At 38.6% G+C, this 24228-nt stretch overlaps 2 protein-coding genes across 3 annotated transcripts; both read left to right on the top strand.

Moving 5' to 3' along the window:
- The first annotated feature begins 666 nt into the window (after positions 1-666).
- On the top strand, positions 667-4438 carry LOC145908913 (alpha-(1,6)-fucosyltransferase-like). 2 transcript variants are annotated; one of them, XM_082996233.1, is made up of 8 exons: positions 667-788; positions 1330-1379; positions 1954-2066; positions 2300-2549; positions 2830-3085; positions 3438-3617; positions 3676-3817; positions 3901-4438. In XM_082996233.1, exons 1-8 carry the CDS (start codon positions 706-708, stop codon positions 4192-4194), a joined length of 1368 nt encoding a protein of 455 aa, XP_082852359.1. In that variant the 5' UTR covers positions 667-705; the 3' UTR covers positions 4195-4438. The 2 variants fall into 2 exon arrangements, with proteins under 2 accessions (XP_082852359.1, XP_082852358.1); XM_082996232.1 differs by having other exon boundaries at positions 1951-2066.
- Positions 4439-20513: 16075 nt separating this feature from the next.
- On the top strand, positions 20514-22552 carry LOC145908641 (uncharacterized). Its single transcript, XM_082995958.1, has 2 exons — positions 20514-20602; positions 20745-22552. Exons 1-2 carry the CDS (start codon positions 20597-20599, stop codon positions 21954-21956), a joined length of 1218 nt encoding a protein of 405 aa, XP_082852084.1. The 5' UTR covers positions 20514-20596; the 3' UTR covers positions 21957-22552.
- Positions 22553-24228: the final 1676 nt, after the last annotated feature.

Raw genomic sequence — 24228 nt, 5'->3', positions numbered from 1 at the left:
GATGCTTGGTAGCTTTTGTAACAAAATGTAAACTTAGTTGAAATTATGCATTGTGCCCACTCATATGTGACGCAGAGCAGGTTTTTTAGGTGTGCATTGGCGCGCTTTTTCCCTAAAATCGAGACGGACTAGGGCAAAAATACGTTTACATGACGAAAGCAAGCTAAGTGTTGACATACAGGCATTTGTGAGTTGTTTAAGGGGAACAATGAAAATGTTTTAACTGCACGAAATCAACCTAAACAGCAACACTTCTTTCTAAAACTTGTAGTAATATTTGAAATTGTTAGGGGCGTTGGACCAGCGGGCCGCGGGCCAGAAGCGTTTCTCCTTGCCCGGTTTTGTGGCCTGCAGCTTGCGGTTACTCGAGGCAAGAGGTTTCCAAACTGCACGTCGTCGCGTAATAGTTTGACATTCCTTCTAGTTGTTATCAAAACACTTCGTGAGCAGGCCAAATGATACATTATTTGTTTGCTTCGCTGTTTTGAATAGGGATTATTCGTGATATTGTGACCAGCCAGGCAAAAGCAAAACAAAAATCCGTAATAAAGGTCAAAGTCAATTAAGCTAAATTCAGCATTAAAATACAGAAATGCTTACTTTTGTACCTGGCCGATGGCAACCTTGGTTATATATTCTATATTGCAGGAATATTAATAACTCTGTAGTGTTTTCTTTTGTTTGTTACTAGGTAATTTGAACACCATGTTATCAAATAAGTCATTGGGAGTAATATTTGTCGTGACGGTGATGTTGTTGGCGAGTTTCTACACAAGTTTGCAAAATAGGTAAAAAATGGCTTGGTGGTAACATATGAACACGTACTATAAAGTTCAGTTTTTTAGAATAACTATCTTTGGTGTTTTTTTTTATGGGGGCCAATCTGCGTGAGCAGTTGAATATTCCATTTTATGTAACCTCTTAAATAGTTGTCAGTTGTGGAGATATATTAAGGACGCGAAACAGGGGCGGACCTAGCAATTTCGGGTCCGATAAGAAAAAAAATATGTACGACTTAACCAAAAAAGTACTCCTATTGACCCCTTAAATGCGCGGACCCGATTTAGACGAATCGTTCCAACACGAATTGAACCGGCCGAAAACGCGAGACAATGAAACTTGTCACGTTACAAATAATGCATTTCTGCAAAATTATTTTAATTTAATTTAACCAATGATTAGAGGTCAAATATGAGTTAGCAAGAACGTATATAGCATGTTAATTCTGTGGATGTTTACAAATATCAGAAAAAAAACATTAAAAAAGGCCAGTCCTAAAACACCTGATAAAACAAAGGGTGTGATATTATAACATGTTTTTTTTTTCAGATCAGTTGAAGTATTTCAGTTGAGTGATGCGAACGAAGCAACCTTGTCTAGTGAGTAAACGATTTAACGATCAGTGGACCCCATTACGATTTCTAAACATTCCTGCTCATTAGTTACGCGCCTTACTGCGTCTCTTGTATCCGGTTTGGGTCGATTGGACCAAGAGCTATACAAAACATATTATTTTGTTGATCAATGACCGCATGAACCACACATGACAAACCGCGGCCCGCGGATGCAATCTTTTAAACGTAAATAGGTCGTAAAAACACCATTGTCCCGCTTGCCATATATGTGCTAATTTCTGGCCCGGGAGTCGAATGGTTTGTCCACCCCTAAATACCAAAAATGTTAACGGCAATCTTTCATAACTATAGTTTGAACAAACAGCGCCAACTAGCAGCGACCCAAAATTTTATATTTTTTAACATTTTTCTTGGCGGCCCTTACATTGGACCAAAATGAGACTTGACGAAAAAAGAAGATCTTAGTATACTTTTTGCATGATTATCTTTTCTTACATGTGGGTTAATCATTTCGTAAAAGCAATAATCATCTTTATAGAACTGTTTCACTTGGGACGTTACGCTAAATAAAATAATTTGTAATTGTTTCTAAAAGAAGGGATTAACAGGACTGAAAAATCATCTCCACAAATCTACACAACGCTAATAGAAGGGAATTCCACACTGGCCAAACTACATCGCTCAGTTCAGAAGAAACTACGACATCTGCAGGTAAATAAGGTAGAGTATTTACATCGAGAGCAAAAATTAGTTTTCAATTTGCAACTGAAGCCACGTGTTATATACGCACAACTCCAATATTTTTTTAACTTTTTTTTTAACGTTTGTGTGCTTTCAAAGGAGTATTTGTGGCGTTTTGCCACAAACAGGTGAATAACTTGATTGATTAATGATTAACAACAACGTAAATAAACAAGAAATAAACAATCTTTGTTTGTGAATAGAATCCTGCAAACTGCTCAAAAGCGCGCAAGCTTCTTTGTAAGATACAAGCCGGTAACTGTGGATTAATATGCAATCTTCACCACATCGGAATATGTTTCCTGCTTGCGATTGGAACAAACAGAACTTTAGTGTTGAAGACTGAGTTGGCGATGTACCCAGTTAAGTCACTGAACGAGGCGTATTTGCCTCTTAGCGAAACGTGCAACGATTGGTCAGAGGAAGAGTTCAATAATGTTCCCGAAATGGCAGGTATGCAACAAATCACACAAAAGCATCATATCTTTAAAAATCGCCCAAATAAGATAAAATGATGGAATATTAATTACGACATGTGATTTTCTTTCATGAAATGAGGTTTACTAACTGCACTTGTGTGAGACACTTTAAAACATTATTCCTGCGAACAAATTTTAAACTTTTTGTCAAACGCGTATTCACAGAACAAATTTGTTTTGTGGAACGGTGATTTCTGTACGTGAAACAGGAGCAACAATGTTTCAGCAACTTTGTGAAACTATGATTTTTGCAGGGGACAAACGTTCGGAGACAACGAACGATAAACGTATCGTGAAAATTACTGTGAAAAATCAATTCCGACCATTTACTCCATTCGCACCCAACACGTACCCAGAAACTCTCAAGGAAACTCTATCTCCCGTTTGTGACGAGCCACAAATATGGTGGATTGGTCAGTTGATGGAATTCATCACCAGACCTCAACCAGCACTCACCAATCGACTCGAAAGAGCTAAGAGAGAGGTCGCCTTCGTGCATCCAATTGTCGGGTAAAGTGAGATGTTACGGCAGCATTGGTCAATTACCCGACCCATATACTAAGAAGAAAACCTGATCGGGATTCATTGCCAGGACATCCCGGGTTCAAAAGAATGTCATTCTCGTCCTAAAAATGTTTGTACAAAGTATGGTTAAGGCCCTTGGACGGGATGAAAAACATTTTGAGTCGTGGAAAATGGTTATCATAACCTGACATGTCGTGATATCACATGTTTTAAGGAAAAAGTTTCAAACACATTTTTTGTTTTTCCCCTTTGCTTGTTTACTTCATTTAACAGCAGCGCATGACAGTTTTCTTTGTTATTTACTTTAAAAAACAAATAACATCGTACAAAACTACAGAGTCCACGTCAGAAGGACAGACAAGTTGGCCGAAGAATCTGATTTTTATTCTCTTCACGATTACATGGTTCATGTGGAGAAGTGGTTTGACAACTACAGAAACGTCACAAAGAGCAACGTCATTGGAAGAGTTTTCCTGGCAACTGATGACGTCAGGGTACACAAAGAGGCGATGGAAAAGTGTGAAAATATATTTTTACGTTAACCCGAGATTTACGATTCTGTCCTGATTTTGCAGATTTCCCAATTACGTTTTTGTGTCCTTCGCAACTAAATCGCATTTTTCACAAAGAGGAACATCAGAAGGGTTTTGGGGGATCGTTGAGGACGTTGCTTTGCTCAGTGAATGCGACCACGTCGTATGCACCTTTAGTTCAAACGTAAGTGAAGCACATAAACAATACCTCGTTATTCAATTATTGACAAGATAAAATACAGACCATCCGTTAACTTTGATACGCAGATTGGAAGATTTGTTTACGAAAGAATGTTGGCCAGAAGAGGTTTGAGTGAAGCAACCGCGATATCTGTGGATGCATTTTGGTCATATCCCGGTCAAAACGGCCGACATGAAACCATACAGGCTTTTGAGCCGAGGAATGGAAACGATATACAACTTGAAGTCGGTGACATCATAGTGGACGCGAATTGTTATAAGGATTGCATTGGGACGAACAACCGAACTAAAAAGACAGGGTTTTATCCGATGAAGAATGTAAAAATAATTCCTCTGACAGCAGCTTACGCAGGAGTGTAGAAAACCGGGTGTCTTCTCTGAATATATTTAACTCGGGTCGTATTGCGACCAGATGGCGAACTCTCAGCGATCCACAGGGCAAATTAAAAGCAATTCGATCAAAGCGACACGTGTGCATTAGTGTTTTATTACCACACCGGAATTCGATCCAAGAGCCCCGAGATTTGTTCAGACTTTTGGATTAGAAAGCAGAAAAAACTTATTTTGATATGCCAGTTGTTTGTCATCAGTTAAAGCAAAAACATTCGTGTCATGTTATGTCTTCTGTCATGTGTCATGTCATGTTAATCTATTGCCAAGAGAATTTTTGAGAAAATCAGCCTGCCAGCGAAACGCGCGGGAATTCATGTTCATTAGAAATATTTGAAAGGGGAAAAGTAAGCTGGTGTTAAGTGGATGAGCCCTCAGCAATTCTCTGCGCGGAGTTTGCTTTTACATGGAAGCCGAACTTGATTCTCGGAATTTTTTCGGTCTCTGACACCGTTAAACAATGGAAATGCTTTTAATTTTGGTGTCGTGTGGTCATGAGAGTTTTAACGAGTTTTATATATTGGCCAACCCGCATGTTTTCCTAAGTCCCGAATGTAAAGGATTTAGGGTTATGGGAACGAATTGTCAGTGAAACTGTGTTTTGTCAGCCCATATGGAGCTAACAAAGCTTCATGGAGTTAGATGTGCGAGATGATGTTGGTTCGAATCCTAAGGTGGGTGTAAAAGAAATGGAGAAAAACCGAACTGCTTATAACGATGCAAGTCTTTAAAACGGACTCTAATTGGAAAAGCAATCTTGTGGTTGGGAATTTCCGTATTGGTTTTAACTCGTCCAAATGCAAACGCATGCGATTTGATGCCTTACTACTTAATTGGAATGCAAAAAGCGTGGTTGTTTCTGAAAGGAAACACAGTCAACCTCAGGTAAGTTTGTGTCCTTGCTTTTTTCTTCTATTCTCCTGTTTATCAGGGTCCCTGCGGCGCAAAACAAAACGCTGATTAAAATTGGGAAACTTTTTTCTCTTCACCTTCAATGCAGTAGAACGTGTTTGTTTCATTCGTTCCAGTTTTCACGAAGGAAGGTTGTGGTTGGTTATCAGGTGAGCGACTAATTTTCTACATTTGATAAAGGTCAACAGTAGTCGACAAATCAGAAATATTTATGTGAATATACTTTAGATCGATCCCAACATTTGCATGCTCGTTGTTGTGTTTTGTGGTGCTTGTCTTGCATGTTTGTTACGCATCACGTATTACAACTCTAGCATAGGAAGGACACTAATAATATGGTACCCGTTACAACTAGCGCGTCGTTAGTCAAGTGATGCACAATCTCGTGATGTTGGGATCGATTCTATAACATATGATATTGAACCTTTAAAATCAACCAGCTCCTGCAATATGAAAATAATTTAGTAACCAAGTATCTTTGTTTTGGCATGTTGCAACGGAGAGGATATTTTTGAATGTTCAACGTCTCTTTGCTGGTGGGTTGGGCCCTTTTTTGCTGCGGAATAAAAACCTTCATTCAGGTTAATAATACACCCTTTATATGCAGATAACACATGTAGTCGGAATGGTTAAGGATGCAGTTGAATTTATGGTTATTGCTTTTGATTGGATTTAATAAACACAATTATATCAACGGTTCTCCCAAGAAAATTATTTTCAGGTCAGTTTTAATGAATTCAGTGATTTGGATTCTAACAAAGTATTTTTTTAATTTTTTAAAGGAAGTTCTCCAATTTCAATGCATCGTGATAACCACTGCTTTGTTGTACATGGATATTCACGTGGTCAAGACCGGACAGCAACAGCAAACCTTATCAGTTGTAATACCTAGACTGCAAGAAGATGTTTGTTAAATGTTATTAATGCGTGAAACTTTTTTACCTGTTTACTTGCAGCTGTTTTAGCGTCAGAAATTAGAGGTTTTAAGGGATTTGGAGCTATGTTTCTGGGTGCACACAGAGGCGTGGCTACAAATGTTGTAAAAGCAAACTGTTACAATATTCACAGTAAAAAAAATAAGAGCGTAGGTTTGGTCGGCACAGACCTAAAAACGGGCGTAAATAAACTTGTTCTGATGGAATTGTGATCTGAATGTTCCACCAATACAGAAACAGATAGTGGCAATATATTTTGGCTGTAAATTTGAGACTCCACAGAGGTGCTAAATGAAAGTGCGTATGGTAACAAACGTCACAGAAACCAGTGCTTGTATTGCGTAATGTTTTGCGCGCAGCTTTGCACATGTACTGCATAACCCCATAATGTGACCCAAATGATTTAGCCATCGAATATTCTCGAGTAAAGTGATTCATTCAACATCCTGTTTGCCACATAAAATGTTCTGCTATGCTTATGTCACATCACACCTATGTTCTTGTATTATATTACTTAAAGCGCCTCATGATATCACGTGACATTATTGGCCAATCAGCTCTCATAATGGAGAGCGTTAAAGAGCCCAGTTTTTACCCGTAAATTCAGTCCAGTCGAGTCTAGTCTTCGCCATTCTATTTGCTGGCATCCTATCAACGTTGTATTGAAAGCTGTAATGTACCGTCGTAATGAAGAAGATAACAGAAATGAATACAATAATTCGGGAAGATATCCTAGTTCTGGGTGCTTTATAGAACGGGGCAGAAGCAGGTTTAACAATCGAAGAGACTCAATAACCGCTCAGGCCATCGAGACACTGTTAAATATCTCAGAAACACTTCGAGTTATTTACAGTATAAATAAAGCTTTTCGATGGATTTTCTGAAAGAAAGTGGTAATTGTAAAATATGAAAAGTCTTTGTTGTCACAATGCGCGTATAATCGTTTGCAACCATGAGATATGTTGGAATTAGATGTGTTTTGGGGCAAAAACTGGATAAAAACCCTAGAAAATTGATGTAAATAATTTTATCAGAATATGTGTACCAGCAGATACAAGGCACAACCGTCAGGAAGTTAATTATTTAAAAAAAAATTAAACTGTTAGTTTAGTGTCAAAATGCGCATACAATCGTTTGCAAATGTCACACTTTTGCAGTTATTTGTCTTCAGTTGATGCAAAAACATTCGTGTCATGTTATGTCTGCTGTCATGTGTCACGTCATGTTAATCTATTACCAGGAGAATTTCTGAGAATTTTCAGCCTGCCAGCGAAACGCGCGGGAATTCATGTTCAAGAGAAATGATTGAGAGGGAAAAGTAAGCTGGTGTTAAGTGCATGAGCCCTCAGCAATTCTCTGCACGAAATTTGCTTTTGCATGGAAGCCGAACTTGATTCTCGGATTTTTTTCGGTTTCTGACACCGTTAAACAATGGAAACGCTTTTAATTTTGGTGTCGTGTGGTCATGAGAGTTTTAACGAGTTTTATATATTGGCCAACCCGCATGTTTTCCTAAGTCTCGAGTGCAAAGAATTTAGGGTTATGGGAACGAATTGTCAGTGAAACTGTGTTTTGTCATCCCATATGGAGCTAACAAAGCTTCGTGGAGTTAGATGTGCGAGATGATTTTGGTTCGAATCCTAAGGTGAGTGTAAAAGAAATGGAGAAAAACCGAACAGCTTATAACGATGCAAGTCATCAAAAGGGCTCTAATTGGAAAAGAAATCTTGTGGTTAGGAATTTCTGTATTGGTTTTAACTCGTCCAAATGCAAACGCATGCGATTTGATGCCTTACTACTTAATTGGAATGCAAAAAGCGTGGTTGGTTCTGAAAGGAAACGCATTCACCCTCAGGTAAGTCTGTGTCCTTGCTTTTTTCTTATATTCTCCTGTTAATCAGGGTCCCTGCGGCGCGAACCAAAACGCTGATTAAAATTGGGAAACTTTTTTCTCTTCGCCTTCAATGCAGTAGAACGTGTTGTTTCATTCGTTCCAGTCTTCACGAAGGAAGGTTGTGGTTGGTTATCAGGTGAGCGACCAATTTTCTATATTTGATAGAAGTTCAACAGTAGTCGACAAATCAGAAATATTTTGTGAATATACTTTAGATCGATCCCAACATTTGCATGCTCGTTGTTGTGTTTTGTGATGTGACTTTGCTTGTCTTGCATGTTTGTTACGCATCACGTGTTACAACTCTAGCATAGGAAGAACACTAATAATATAGCGCCCGTTACAACTAGCGCGTTGTTAGTCAGGTGATGCACAATCACGTGATGTTGGGATCGATTCTATAACACATGATATTGATATCTTTAAAATCAACCAGCTCCTGCAATATTAAAATAATTTAGTAACCAAGCATCTTTGTTTTGGCATGTTGAAACGGAGAGGATATTTTTGAATGTTCAACGTCTCCTTGATGGTGGGTTGGGTTCTTTTTTGCTGCGGAATAAAAACCTTCATTTAGGTCATATAATACACCCTTTATATGCAGATAACACATGTAGTCGGAATGGTTAAGGATGCAGTTGAATTTATGGTCATTGCTTTTGATTGGATTTAATAAACACAATTATATCAACGGTTCTCCCAAGAAAACTATTTTCAGGTCAGTTGTAATGAATTCAGTGATTTGGATTCTAACAAAGTATTTTTTTAATTTTTTAAAGGAAGTTCTCCAATTTCAATGCATCGTGATAACCACTGATTTGTTGTACATGTTTATTCACGTGGTCATGACAGGACAGCAACAGCAAACCTCATCAGTTGTAATACCTCGACTGCAAGAAGATGTTTGTTAAATGTTATTAATGCATGAAACGATTGCGTATTTTTTTATCTGTGTACTTGCAGCTGTTTTAGCGTCAGGAATTATAGGTTTAAGGGATTTGGAGCTTTGCTTCTGGGTGCACACAGAGGCGTTGCTACAAATGTTGTAAAAGCAAACTGTTACAATATTGCAGTACAAAAATTAAAAGGGTAGCGGTTTGGTCGGCGTAGACCAAAAAACGGGCGTAAATAAACTAGATCGGTCTGATGGAATTGTGATCTGAATGTTCCACCAATACAGAAACAGATAGTGGCAATATATTTTGGGTGTAAATTGGAGACTCCATAGGTGCTAAATGAAAGCGCGTATAAATAAAGCTTTGCGATGGATTTTCTGAAAGAAAGTGGTAATTGTAAAATATGAAAAGTGGTTGTTGTCACAATGCGCGTATAATCGTTTGCAACTATGAGATATGTTGGAATTAGATGTGTTTTGGGGCAAAAACTGGATAAAAACCCTAGAAAATAGATGTAAATAATTTATCAGAATGTGTGTACCAGCAGATATAAGGCACAACCGTCAGGAAGTTAATTTAAAAAAAAAAATTTTAAACAGTGATTTTAGGGTCAAAATGCGCATACAATCGTTTGCAACTATCACACTTTTCTTACGCCAGTTTTTTGTCATCAGTTGATGCAAAAACATCCGTGTCATGTTAGGTCTTCTGTCATGTGCCAATTCATGTTAATCTATTGCCAGAAGAATTTTTGAGAAAATCAGCCTGCCAGCGAAACGCGCGGGAATTCATGCTCATTAGAAATGTTTGAGAGGGAAAAGTAAGCTGGTGTTAAGTGGATTCTCGGAATTTTTTCGGTCTCTAACACCGTTAAACAATGGAAACGTTTTTAATTTTGGTGTCGTGTGGTCATGAGAGTTTTAACGAGTTTTATAAATTGGCCAACCCGCATGTTTTCCCAAGTCCCGAGTGTAAAGGATTTAGGGTTATGGGAACGAATTGTCAGTGAAACTGTGTTTTGTCAGCCCATATGGAACTAACAAAGCTTCATGGAGAGAGATGTGCGAGATGATGTTGGTTCGAATCCTAAGGTGGGTGTAAAAGAAATGGAGAAAAACCGAACTGCTTATAATCATGCAAGTCTTCAAAACGGGCTCTAATTCGAAAAGAAATCTTGTGGTTAGGAATTTCCGTATTGGTTTTAAATCGTCCAAATGCAAACGCATGCGATTTGATGCCTTACTACTTAATTGGAATGGAAAAAGCGTGGTTGGTTCTGAAAGGAAACACATTCACCCTCAGGTAAGTTTGTGTCCTTGCTTTTCTCTTCAATTCTCCATTTAATCAGGGTCCCTGCGGCGGAAACCAAAACGCTGATTAAAATTGGGAATTTTTTTTCTCTTCACCTTCAATGCAGTAGAACGTGTTGTTTCATTCGTTCCAGTTTTCACGAAGGAAGGTTGTGGTTGGTTATCAGGTGAGCGACTAATTTTCTATATTTGATAAAGGTCGCAACAGTAGTCGACAAATTAGAAATATTTTTGTGAATATACTTTAGATCGATCCCAACTTTGCATGCTCGTTGATGTGTTTTGTGGTGTGACTTTGCTTGTCTTGCATGTTTGTTACGCATCACGTGTTACAACTCTAGCATAGGAAGAACACTAATAATATGGCACCCGTTACAACTAGCGCGTTGTTAGTCAGGTGATGCACAATCTCGTGATGTTGGGATCGATTCTATAACACATGATATTGATACCTTTAAAATCAACCAGCTCCTGCAATATGAAAATAATTTAGTAACCAAGTATCTTTGTTTTGGCATGTTGCAACGGAGAGGATATTTTTGAATGTTCAACGTCTCCTTGATGGTGAGTTGGGTTCTTTTTTTGCCGCGGAATAAAAACCTTCATTTAGGTCATATAATACACCCTTTATATATAGATAACATAGGTAGTCGGAATGGTTAAGGATGCAGTTGAATTTATGTTTATTGCTTTTGATTGGATTTGATGAACACAATTATATAAACGGTTCGCCAAGAAAATCTTTGCCAGGTCAGTTGTAATGAATTTAGTGATTTGGATTCTAACAAAGTATTTTTTTATTTTTTTAAGGAAGTTCTCCAATTTCAATGCATCGTGATAACCACTGCTTTGTTGTACATGCATATTCACGTGGTCATGACCGGACAGCAACAGCAAACCTCATCAGTTGTAATACCTCGACTGCAAGAATATGTTTGTTATCTTATTAATGCGTGAAACGATTGCGTATTTTTTTTACCTGTATACTTGCAGCTATTTCATGATTGTTCAGTTACAGCTGTTTTAGCGTCAGAAATTCGAGGTTTAAGGAATTTGGAGCTATGTTTCTGGGTGCACACAGAGGCGTTGCTACAAATGTTGTAAAAGCAAACTGTTACAATATTGACAGTAAAAAAAATTAAAAGCGTAGCGGTTCGGCCGGCGTACAACAAAAAACGGGCGTAAATAAACTAGATTGGTCTGATGGAATTGTGATCTGAATGTTCCAACAATACAGAAACAGATAGTGGCAATATATTTCGTCTGTAAATTTGAGACTTAATAGGTGCTAAATGAAATCGCGTATAAATAAACCTTTAGTGTCAAAATGCGCATAGAATCGTTTGCAACTGTCACATATGATGGAATTAGATGTCGGTTTGTGCAAGAACTGGATAAAAGCCGTAGAAAATTAATGTGAATAATTTATCAGAATGTGTGTACCACCAGATACAAGGCACAACAGTCAGGAAGTTAATAATTTTTGAAAAATTTTGAACAGTGATTTTAGTGTTAAAATGCGCATAGAATCGTTTGCAACTATCAGATATGTCCGAATGAAATCCCGATTTGGCCAAAAACTGGATAAAAACCCTAGAAAATTGATGTGAATAATTTATCAGAATGTGTGTACCACCAGATACAAGGCACAACAGTCAGGAAGTTAATAATTTTTGAAAAATTTTAAACAGTGATTTTAGTGTTAAAATGCGCATAGAATCGTTTGCAACTATCAGATATGTCCGAATGAAATCCCGATTTGGCCAAAAACTGGATAAAAACCCTAGAAAATTGATGTGAATAATTTATCAGAATGTGTTTACCAGCAGATACAAGGCACAACAGTTAGGAAGTTAATAATTTTTGAAAAATTTTGAACAGTGATTTCAGTGTTAAAATGCGCATAGAATCGTTTGCAACTATCAGATATGTCCGAATGAAATCCCGATTTGGCCAAAAACTGGATAAAAACCCTAGAAAATTGATGTGAATAATTTATCAGAATGTGTGTACCACCAGATACAAGGCACAACAGTCAGGAAGTTAATAATTTTTGAAAAATTTTAAACAGTGATTTTAGTGTTAAAATGCGCATAGAATCGTTTGCAACTATCAGATATGTCCGAATGAAATCCCGATTTGGCCAAAAACTGGATAAAAACCCTAGAAAATTGATGTAAATAATTTATCAGAATGTGTATACCAGCAGATACAAGGCACAACAGTTAGGAAGTTAATAATTTTTGAAAAATTTTTGACAGTGATTTCAGTGTTAAAATGCGCATAGAATCGTTTGCAACTATCAGATATGTCCGAATGAAATCCCGATTTGGCCAAAAACTGGATAAAAACCCTAGAAAATTGATGTGAATAATTTATCAGAATGTGTGTACCACCAGATACAAGGCACAACAGTCGGGAAGTTAATAATTTTTTTAAAATTTCAAATAGTGATTTCAGTGTTAAAATGCGCATAGAGTCGTTTGCAACTATCAGATATGTCCGAATGAAATCCCGATTTGGCCAAAAACTGGATAAAAACCCTAGAAAATTGATGTGAATAATTTATCAGAATGTGTGTACCACCAGATACAAGGCACAACAGTCAGGAAATTAATAATTTTTGAAAAATTTTAAACAGTGATTTCAGTGTTATAATGCGCATAGAATCGTTTGCAACTAACAGATATGTCCGAATTAAATCCCGATTTGGCTAAAAACTGGATAAAAACCCTAGAAAATTGATGTGAATAATTTATCAGAAAGTGTGTACCATCAGATACAAGGCACAACAGGCAGGAAGTTAATAAATTTTGAAAAATTTTAAACAGTGATTTCAATGTTAAAATGCGCATAGAATCGTTTGCAACTATCAGATATGTCCGAATGAAATCCCGATTTGGCCAAAAACTGGATAAAAACCCTAGAAAATTGATGTGAATAATTTATCAGAATGTGTGTACCACCAGATACAAGGCACAACAGTCAGAAAATTAATAATTTTTGAAAAATTTTAAACAGTGATTTCAGTGTTAAAATGCGCATAGAATCGTTTGCAACTATCATATAAGTTCGAATGAGATCCCGATTTGGACAAAAACTGGATAAAAACCCTAGAAAATTGATGTGAATAATTTATCAGAATGTGTGTACCAGCAGATACAAGGCACAACAGTCAGGAAGTTAATAAATTTTGAAAATTTTAAACAGTGATTTTGTGTCAAAATGTGCATAGAATCGTTTGCAACTATCACATCTGATGGAATTGGGTGTCGGTTTGTGCAAATTCTGCATAAAAACCCAGTTACGGCTGCAGTGCATTCTGTTATAGCGTGAGTTCTTGGCAGTAGTGCCAGAGGTTATTAGTTGGAATATCGCCCAAAGCTGCATCCTTTTCGTTCATTTGCATCAACGAGAATTAATGTATTCCATCGTCGTGTATTTCAAGGCTAGATTGTTTCCGAGCGGCAGCAAACATACAACGACTCCATCTTTGGCTTTTCCATTTTTGAGAAAAAACAAAAACTTAGGTAACATTTTGAACACAACATTTCGTCACCAGTCTTGGTGTGGAGGTTACCATCCCCATTAGATGACACGGTGCACCGCGGTTCGAACCCCTGTACAGTTCGAATGATTTACTCTCAGCCATAATTTACGTCGACTGCGGACTTAACCAAGTTACTTTTAGGTAAAAACTATGTACCATCAAACCTAAAAGGGCAATTACTTCGTTAAACTCTCGTCACCAGACTTGGTGTAGAGGTTAACGCCCCGAAAACAAGACGCGCTGCACCATAGTTCGAACCCCGGTAATGTCAAACCCCTTTCCCAGTAACCATTAATGCACGTCGACTGCGAGCTTAGCTAAATTACTTTTAAGTAAAAACTTTGCACAAAGAAACCTAAAAGGGCAATTAGTTCTTCAAACCATTGTCACCAGCCGTGGTGTAGAGGTTACCGCCCCCCTCTATTGATGCTCTGCACCACAGTTCGAACCCCGGTAAAGTTAATACTTCTTTCCCGGTAACCGTTAATTCACTTCGGGTTCGGACTTATCCCAATCTAACTAAATTCTTCCCGCTGGTGTCACCTCTCCGTGTGTGTGCCTGTCACGGATGGGTAAAAGTAATTCGGTAATTATCTCCCCCACCCCCGTTAACTCACTAAAATCAGGCTAAGGACCAAGGCCAGGTAGCCCTGCGTTTAGTCAGGCTAAGAAGTCCCCGCTTCTGAGTTGGCCACCGAGGTCCGAAAACACACCTTATGCTCCATCAGGGAGCGCCCCACCAGGGGGCAAGTGTCCCATCAGGGGGCATAGGCAGGTGGCCAACTCAGAAGCGGGCGCACGAGGAGATTAGTCAGCTAATGATTTTGTAAAATATTTAAAAAAATTGTGTATGTCCTCCGATTTTTTCTGGGATTTTTGTTTAGGCTGGGATAGTTTTTTATCAACGATGCGATGGCGACTGATACAGTTTGGGGGGTTAATTCATCGGGACAGAGGTGATAGCTGGGGTATTCCGGGGCCTTACGATTAATTCATTGAGACAGCGGTGACAGTTGGGTTAGTCCCGGGCCTTACGATTAATTCATTGGGACAGCGTTGACAGTTGGGTTAGTCCCGGGTCCTTACGATTGATTCATTGGGACAGGTTGACAGTTGGGTTAATCCCGGGCCTTACGATACTGAAGAACAGGCTATGATTTAGTTCTGATGAAATTAGATTAATTTATTCATTATCGTTCCTGGGTTAATCCCGAACGTTAATGGTAAGGATAGTGACATAACTTATGTAATGTTGGGTTAATCCCGGGCATTAAGACAACATATGACAGGTTGTCAGTTTTATCGGGAGAGATTATTCTAACTGATCGAACTTGGAAGGCGTTAATCCAGCGTTTTACTAAGGGAGTTACCGGTTATCGAGTCAGAACTCCGTATTAAGGAGGATCGCCAGTTCAAGTTTAACTGGGAGGGGATAGTTCGAACCCAATGTGACTTATCGGTTACGGTGGAAAGATGTTAACTTTACCGGGGTTCGAACTCGGGTGCAGAGCATTACATGAATGTGACTTTAACCTCTACACCACGACTGGCGACGATTCGTTTGAGATGAAGTTATCGTTAAAACTTTCATTTTGTTCTTTTTTTTAAAAAAAAACAACCGATGAAAGGAGGTAGCTTACGAGAGACTACAACCGGCTATCTCGGAACTATGAGTACAATCTCACAACCACAACAGCCAATTTGCTGACGAGTTTTCGAACTGTAAAAAGAAATATGTACTTGTTTGTTTTGTTATTTTAAAAAGATAGAAAAGCAAACACAACACACTTTTACAATGAGGTTCGAACCGAGACCCTTACATTATTCTTAATCTAAATAAGGAGTTTTAGCCAACAAGACCAATCCGCTGACTTCACACTTACTGGAAATAAATCCATTTATCCCCTGTTCGGAGAGTTTCAAGACACACTCAAATAATTTCATCCTTAAGTGAGTTTAAAGCAGGTGAGCTTGTCAGTTCAGTTAGTGTCTGAGGTAGTTTGTACAGCAGCAGGTTATATGTGAGCGGTAGGTTATAGGTTCAGACCTGCCTGACGGCGTGTCAACTGTTCAATGGTGTATGGAGGAACATCAATGGAACCATAATCAATGACGTTAATTTCATAAGATATTGTGAACGATAATTAATTTAAAAGAAGTAATGCAAAAAATTGTGTAAAAGTTTTCAATGATGAGACCTTACAGGTTGAAACAATGCGTGTACACACCCTGTCTGTAACTTTGCAATAATATGGCTTTTTTGCACATATAAGTTTTCAATTACTTTAACCACTTTTACCAGACATTTCACCATCACGAGTTCGAGCACTTGGGGCCTATGACGTTCTACTATTTAGGTCATAGAAATTCACTGGTCCGCATGGATGCAGTGGTCAACAATGGTTGGAAACCACGTAACTTTTCAAACGTTTGTTTGCCTGTGAGATTCTGCGACCATATAATAGTTACCATTGGTTCTTATAATTGTACTTAAATAAAGAAGGTCGACCCTAAATTTCACTTTTAGTTGGATAGTCCTTGGCACATTTGCGATATGAACCAATTGGGGCCTGCACTTTTAAGGGGGGCAGGGCGGGAAGGTTAAAAGTGGGCGCAAGATTTACAATGAAGACCAACAAAGTTTATTCGAACCGAGAGCTAATGCTAAACTTAAACTCACCTGATATTATGAGCCAGCTGTATTTCTGCTAATACTAACAAAATATGTGACAGTTTAAAGTCGTTTGAGAACTAACATTTTGCTGCATGGAACCGGATTCCTGTCAAATCATTTCCAGCCAGTTTTCATAGTTTGTTTCCTTGCATCGGACTGCTCACCGGTTTTTATTTTTTTTATCCAAAGCTATGGGTCGCCGGACTCGATAACCCATAATCGGTGTCTATGCCATTTTGTGCGTAACATTTATTGTCCACTTGCGCTGTAACTCTGCGCGTAAGATAAGTGATTTTGATTTCCCATTACACGAGGGCTGTGTTAAACTCTATATTTTTACATTCTGCAGTACAATCAACATCCTTATCTGCATTTCATTTACCCTCCCCGACAATGACTTACCATTAAAAATAAAAACCAGTGACGAACTAATGACGCGCTTGCTGACGATTGTTCATATATTGTGCGATTAAATCAACTTCCTAGAAACGACCAAATCTCAAAAACATACGTTTAGTATTTTATTTACGCCGATTAGTTTTTTTTCGCATTTATATTGCAACCGATCAAACCTTAACAGGATACCGCAAATTAACGCAACCATCCTACTCTGCGTTCACAACGTTTACAGCAACACCACCGTGTGCACCCGGAGGTTCAGCTATAAACGTCGTGAACGTATTTTTCTAACTTCTGACACGAAAACACCACGACAGATATCGTACAACGAAGTAAACACACAAGCGTTACGAATTAAAGCTCTACAGTGAACAATTCTTTGGACACATATCTGTCTTTCCAGGGAAGTCAGCAGTTGCGTTGCTGGATTGTAATGAATCTATGATCAAAAGATAAGAAAGCTTACAGTACCATACTAACGATTCCATATACCTGTAATGATAAACTGTTTCTTGGTTAACAATTGACGTTAATTTAACACAACACTGACCTGAAGCAAAAAGACGCTCCAACTAGTCTCTGTTCAATTTTGTTTGTTCAATAAAATTTGATCGCAAAGCAATTGAGAAAAAACAAATTGCATTCGTTATCATTCAACTGGCAGACAAACACCAAACACGATGTGTTTTACATCTGCAAAAAAAGATATAGGAAAATACATGTCAATGCTTTCTAATACAACCATAAAGAATCAACTCAACAGGTTGAAGACGTCACACAAGATCTGAATAACAAAAACGTTACAAATAATGCAATAAGTTCAACTATGTTATGAAGTAGTTACTGCATATAAATATAAGGTATTTACAGTACGGATATTCCAGCATATTCGATCCCAACATCACGAAAATGTGCATCGCGCGCTCCTAACTTAAACGTGCTAGTTATAACGGGCGCCATATTATTAGTGTTCTTCCTAAGCTAGAGTTGGAACACGTGATGCGTAACAAACATGCAAGGCAAGCAAGTGATGCGTCACACAACAAAACAACGAGCATGCAAATGTTGGGATCGATCTGAACAATAATTTCTGAAGCCATTTTGATTAAATAAATGTTACAAAGCATTATATGGGAAGTTAATCACTTACCTGATGAAACCAAACACAACCTTCCCATGTAAAAGCTTGAGCGAATGGAACAACACGTTCTCAGGATTGAAGGTGAAGAGAAAAAAGTTTCCCAATTTTAATCAGCGCTCCTTTTTCAGCCGCAGGGAACCAAGATCTGTGGGAAAATCAAAGAAACAAACAAGCACCCAAATTTCCCTGCTACAAGGTTTGGTGTAATAGTATTTCTGGAAGAAACCGTGCTCCTTGATCAAATTTTGAGGCGCTTTCAATTAGCAATCAGCCCTGAAGGATTGTTTGTTGGGTTTGGAAACTGCGAAGAAAAGAGTAAAAGGTGACACCCGATCGAAAAATGCAAAATTATCAGGACTTGTATTAATGTTTAACAATGAAAATCCATATTAATCTGTTTGTGATGTGAATCCCCACAATTTTTCTGTTAATTTCGATCTGTGAAACGGCAATTGTAGCATGCCTCACGTTGGTCACGTTTGGTTGGTCAATGATTGTTTCAGTTGTTGCCAGTACTGATTGGGACTCTTTAAAAACAGAATTACAGGTAGATTTTAAGATGTAAAATAAGTTTATTGGTAAATGGATAGAGTGGAAGGCGTTCATTCTGATCGGGATTGTTGATACTGCGTTGTTTTTAGATGCGCTATTTCACTGCAAAGAATGTTTTATAGTTTTTCGTATTAAACAGATTGATCAAATCTGGTGGATTTCTTCCTTCAAATGCAATTTAGAATTATCATATGGTTTCGAAGCATAATAAAATAATCGGTGTCTCCAGAGTTTAGCAAACATAATGAAGATCGTCCCAATTCGAATTGGGACGATTTAATTGTTATCGACTGCGCTTGGAAACGCAATTCATGAAGGATTATTGGGTGGTAAAGGCCTACTGTAGAACGTAAAACTTACATAGCAGAATGGATTTTTTTTGGTTTAATTTGTTTCCAAATTGCAGCTCCTAAAGATTTTTTATTCTCAATGGAAGTGCATTTGAACATTCATAAAATCAATAACCCTGTTTACATGGCCAAGTCGACTTGAGCATCAAGTCGACTCGTGACCGGGTCACGTGATTTTCAAATTCGACGCGCGAAAACGACGAATTTACATGGGGCTTTTAAGTCAGCTTAAGTTAAGCTGTCTCGGGCTGACAGGCTGTAAATTCAGACTCTGTACTAAATAAATTATCAATATTTCTAATCTAAGCATGCAGAGAAAAGTTATTGGCAGTTAGTTTACGCAAATGCTTGCTGCAAAATGGTCCTTGATTATAATGTGAGTTTACTTTGCCAGATATAATAGATGATTAAACTAAAAGGCTGCAGTTTCCTGGAATGTGTTCACAACAACACCATGGTAAGAGTATTCAAGTGAAAATTTCATGTTTAGTAGTATTAATTATCTCTGTCCTTCTTCACAGGATCCTTTTCAGAAGCTGTCTAATCCCGTAATCCCATATACAATTGAGTGTCAGAAAAGGCTGAATGGAATGTTTCATAGCAGCCCAATGTTAATTAAATTGAAACAAATATACAGAAGATGTGACATAACAGAAACTTGTGTCATGGCATTCTTGTCATATTTCTTTTATTTTGACAAACAGAAAAGGTTTACATAAGCCTGCTTTTGTATTTTATGGTTGATTGTTGTTCACATAATCCTTGCATAAATAAGATGCAGTAACCTAAATGTGAATAAACAACCAGTTTGCATTGACTTTATATATTATAGCACATCCAGCAGCAAATGAAAACAGTTAACACAAGTGCATTCTTCTTTCAAGCAAGTGTCAGCATTCCTGCAATGCATTTGTTTCCTTCAGGTCTCAATAATGCAATTTAGGTCCTCAAAACGAATGCTGCTTGTTTTGTATCTTGATGCGCAGTATTTATCAAATTTAACTCGAGATAGCACATCCTTCTCGCCCCTGCAGCATAGAGCATACTCACGTAGTTGTACTAGAACTAGTTTATTATTTTTAAGGTTTATTGTAAACAGCAAACCCTCAACGCACAACCTCACAAACGAATTACCTAATCCTAACTTCTTCGCGGCACTTGTCGCAACTGGGTTTAAGCTGACTTAATCGCTTAAGCTGTCCCGTAAACCACTCTCCGCGTTAGATCGAAGGCTGAGACGGCTTAAGACGCTTGCCTTTTTCTCTTCGCCGAAAACGAGAGAGTCGGATCGGCGAGTCAGCTTTCAACAAAGAAAGCTCAAACACTGCTAAATACACCGTGTGTGCATTGAGAGTTTGATCCATCGCTGTTCTAGACTACGCAAATATATATCATACCCGCGTACGCGTCGCTATTTGCCTTCAGGCGAGTCGACTCACCACCACACACAGTTTACCGTTGGGGCTTCCCGTTGGTATCATTAGTGGTACGCGTGGTTCGCGGCAACTGTGCAGGACTTCGAAAAGATAAAATGAAGGGTAGCTTCAGTTTAAAGAGAAGAACTGCCATAGCAGGTCGTACAATATGGCGGTTAAACCGTTATGAAGGATATATAGCTTGGCAACCATAACTAAGACGACAGCTGTTGATACAACTATGAATTTATGCACTTTTACAGGTGTACCTTATTGTAAGGAATAGGACGAGTACTCACTTTCTTGTGATAAAATAAACCATGAAAATCTATACCTTAAGTTGAATGGGGGTAAGTCTTAGCCTACAGTTGTTACATTTTTGCATACAAAGACACAGTGCGTGTTTCCTATTTTTTTGGCAATTTAAAGCGTGGTGAAATTGTAACGCCTTATCTTGCATCGTTTTGAATGACAACAAATCATTGTTCACAGGTCCAAGCTTCGAGCGATAATTGCAAATTAGACTTTGATGCAACTCTCGCATCGCCTGACGACGACACAGATACTTTTCCAGAAGAAGAATCAATCAAAAAGAGCAGTAAATTCGAAGAGCGTTATATTTTTCGACCCTTCTGGGTTGGCTTTGTGTATTTAGTTCTGGTATTGATTGTTTTTCTGTTTCTGTCGGTCGGTTCTGTGTGCAGTACAACACAAAGAACAGAAAAAGTTGTTTTTGGAAAACAATCAAATTGCGCATTTGTAAAAAGTCGAATCTCTACGACACATGATTTGACAGCAAAAGGGGGAATTGTAGACGTTGGTTTTTGCAAAATTACGTTTCCTAAAGAGTCCGTCAAAGAAAAAACAACTCTTACTTTATCCGTTTATTCATATGACTATGAATCAATATCTACAAAGGATGGATTTCGCATTGCCCCCATTTTGAGATGTGAGCCTTCCGGAATCAAGTTTTCAAAACCGTTTGAGGTCACTTTAAAAAGTAGCTTCTTTGCCAAATCAACGCTCCAACCTGTCCCTGTGAGTGTATTTGTCCGACATAACGAGCAGTTTGATTGGGAATTTGAGTCAATTTCGTCTCTCGGAGTGAATGGAAAAGTTTCCTTTAAAGCTGATCACTTCTCCGATCGCGAGGTAGTGGTGAGCAGCTCAAACGCACCGATCGTTGGCAGGGAAATTGCCACATTTGCTTACATGCGTTCGCCTGGAGGTCGCAGAAGAGACATGACGTGGTACCTGATCGATCGCATGGATGAACTTACATACAACCGTGTTCGCGACCAGAATATGGGTTTGGAAGAAGCGATACCTTATCACACTACAAGGGTCGCGCTTGATCACAGCTTGACCCTTGAACTCGGTGGAGACGAAACAACGGTTGACCGTAACAACGTTGAGGTTCCAGCCAGTCGCCTACGTCAACTCATGTCTCTTCCTACCAAGTTCCTCCTTCAATCAGAAAATGAGGAACGCCCAAATTCTACGGTTACCTACGCAGTAAAACAACTGGAAAACCCGCTGATCGACGGAAGATTTTACGTGCACTGGACGGATCTCCAGCAGGAAACCAATATCATAGTTCAAGGTGAAAACAACCATCTTCATTTTGGCGGGACGATAGCAAACTATTTCACTGAAAGGGAGCCTTCAACGCATTCTACACAAAATGCAATTGTGGACACATAAAAGGACCTAAGAATGCTACAACTATTTGAAGGTTCAAAAAGTAATATTCTGTGAAAATTTGCACGTAGTTTTCAATGTATTTTAGAGACTCGTCGGAAGAAAGTACAATAGCATGAGCAGTGCCCCTTTAATGTATTTTCTTGCGCAACACAACGCACAATAACCAGGGGAAAATCACGAATAACACCAGACGGTGATTTCCCGGAAACTTTTTGCGGGTGCCTCACCCAGACAAACACAGACTTGTTTAGCTACCCGAACTGCTGTTACTTTTTTCACCAGCGGCAATTTAAACCGTATGCATCCACACGACTGCAGCAAGTGATTCAACTGTCCTAAATGTATAACGTTTTGCCGGACCTTAGGTCTGCAGCGGACTATTATAATTGTATGTGAATATTTGGCACCATTTTTATAAGATTATCTCATGGCATGTTTATTTCTTGTTCATTTTATGTTCTGGGCATTTCGATAATTCAAGATTGTACGTTCGATTTAACAGCGCTCAACCGCGGAGGTATACTTTTGCAGCGGGGTTACACCTGGAGAAAATCGCGAATTCTAACAAGCTGCATATATTGGACAAATAAAATCAAAACATCATTCAAAACACGCAGCATGGTGGCTAACCGGCGTGCTTTAGCGCACAAGTTATCGTTAAATATTTTCTCAGATTTCTTTCCAAAATGCACCAACAATATGCACGTTTTACCACCCTAGAAAGCCGGATTAAGCTAAGACAAAGTGTCGAAGTTGTTTCCAAATATTGCCTAAATGAATTACGTGCAATTGCAAATGAAATGTTTCTGGAGATTTTGATAATGCAATTCCCAACAACGCTGTTGGCACCGATTTCGTCAGGATTTTGTATTTTTTGACCTAATTAACGTTTCAGCAGTGAAACTGATGAGTTTAATCATAAAACCAAATGTGATGATGGTGGAGAGTCGCATTTTTCTATTTTAGTTGTACATAACTTCACAACTACAACAGAAAACCACAGAATCACAATTATCACTTCAAAATTCAGGAACGGTGCTGCACAGGAAACCAGTGGCAGTAACATTTCACTATTGGGGCTCATTACCATGACGACCTAGGTAAGTTTAAGCGGGTGGCAACCAATAGGTACTTTTCCTTCTTCTGCAAGGCTGTGTGGTGGTTTTGAACGTCGAGTGGGCAAACATTTATACTGGGTTTTCGCCGCTATATCCGTAAACTGTGTGCACAAAAAGCAGTCATTTTTTGTATGTGTCTTTAATGCAGCATTAACACGTACCACATTAGTGCATTCGGAGTATAAACATTATTCTTCCAATGTTTAATAAGTTGTTCCACGAAGGATGCAATTGTTGTAGGCCATACATTTTATAGAAATTCGTTAAGTGGAAATCCAGTGTTCTGTTAGGTCTTAAAATGAAGTTTTTATCAATGGACAAACGCTTGTTGGTACACATTGACTCTTCTACAGGAAAGCTATACTGGACAACGCAGACAGAAATCACGGATATAACATACTTTGCATCATCAAGCAAGGCCCTCGAAGAATTGATCGAAAATGAAACTCATCGAAAAGAAAATTTGTTCTTTACTGATGTGTTGGTTTTGGTGGTTTTGATAGCTTTGTCTGTGATATGTGGATTTCTCCTGTATCAAGTCGGCAAGTTGGGCAAGTTGATGGTGGCTTGGTTTGAAAGAAAAGCAGCGGAAGAAATGATCAAGTCCCTTTGCAAAAACAACTCTACATACAGTTCTCAAAATCACAATGCAGCTAAAACCAAAAAAAACATGAAACGGAGTTTGCCAGTAACAAAAACGGAATTGTCGGAACAGCAATTTAACCTCAAGGAGTATAAAATCACGTTCCCACCTTGTCCTCAGTCAGAAAACGTCAATTTTGAGGTTTGCTTGCAGCCAAGCCTGAAAACATTTAGTGTGGGAAATGCTGTCTACGTCAGCGTGGCGTCGGTTCTGCGCGGTCAACCAAGCGGAACTACATTCAAGAACAAATTTCACGTCTACGTTAAAAGCCCTTATTTTTCCCTTTCCAAAGTGAAACCGGCAAAAGTTTTCGTCTTTGTTCGACAAAACGAAAACTTGCCATGGAAACACGAATCTGAAACAACTCTGGGAGTCAATGGGGAAATCCAATACGAAGCCAACCATTTTTCCGACCGTGCAGTTGCCATAGAGCACGCAGAAAGTGTGAGTGGCAATGTCGGTTGGAAACTAACCACGTTCGGATACAAAACGTGGATTTGTGAACGGGCAA

Source organism: Ascidia mentula, chromosome 7 (genome assembly GCF_947561715.1).
Source record: "Ascidia mentula chromosome 7, kaAscMent1.1, whole genome shotgun sequence".
Lineage (NCBI taxonomy): Eukaryota > Metazoa > Chordata > Ascidiacea > Phlebobranchia > Ascidiidae > Ascidia > Ascidia mentula.
This window is presented reverse-complemented; position numbering and strand designations above follow the sequence as displayed.

Coding starts and splice junctions, on each gene's coding strand:
- LOC145908913 (XM_082996232.1), top strand. CDS start 706: ATGTTATCAAATAAGTCATTGGGAGTAATATTTGTCGTGACGGTGATG. Junction 2,550..2,829: donor TAATGTTCCCGAAATGGCAG/GTATGCAACAAA, acceptor TGATTTTTGCAG/GGGACAAACGTTCGGAGACA. Junction 3,618..3,675: donor CACAAAGAGGCGATGGAAAA/GTGTGAAAATAT, acceptor CTGATTTTGCAG/ATTTCCCAATTACGTTTTTG.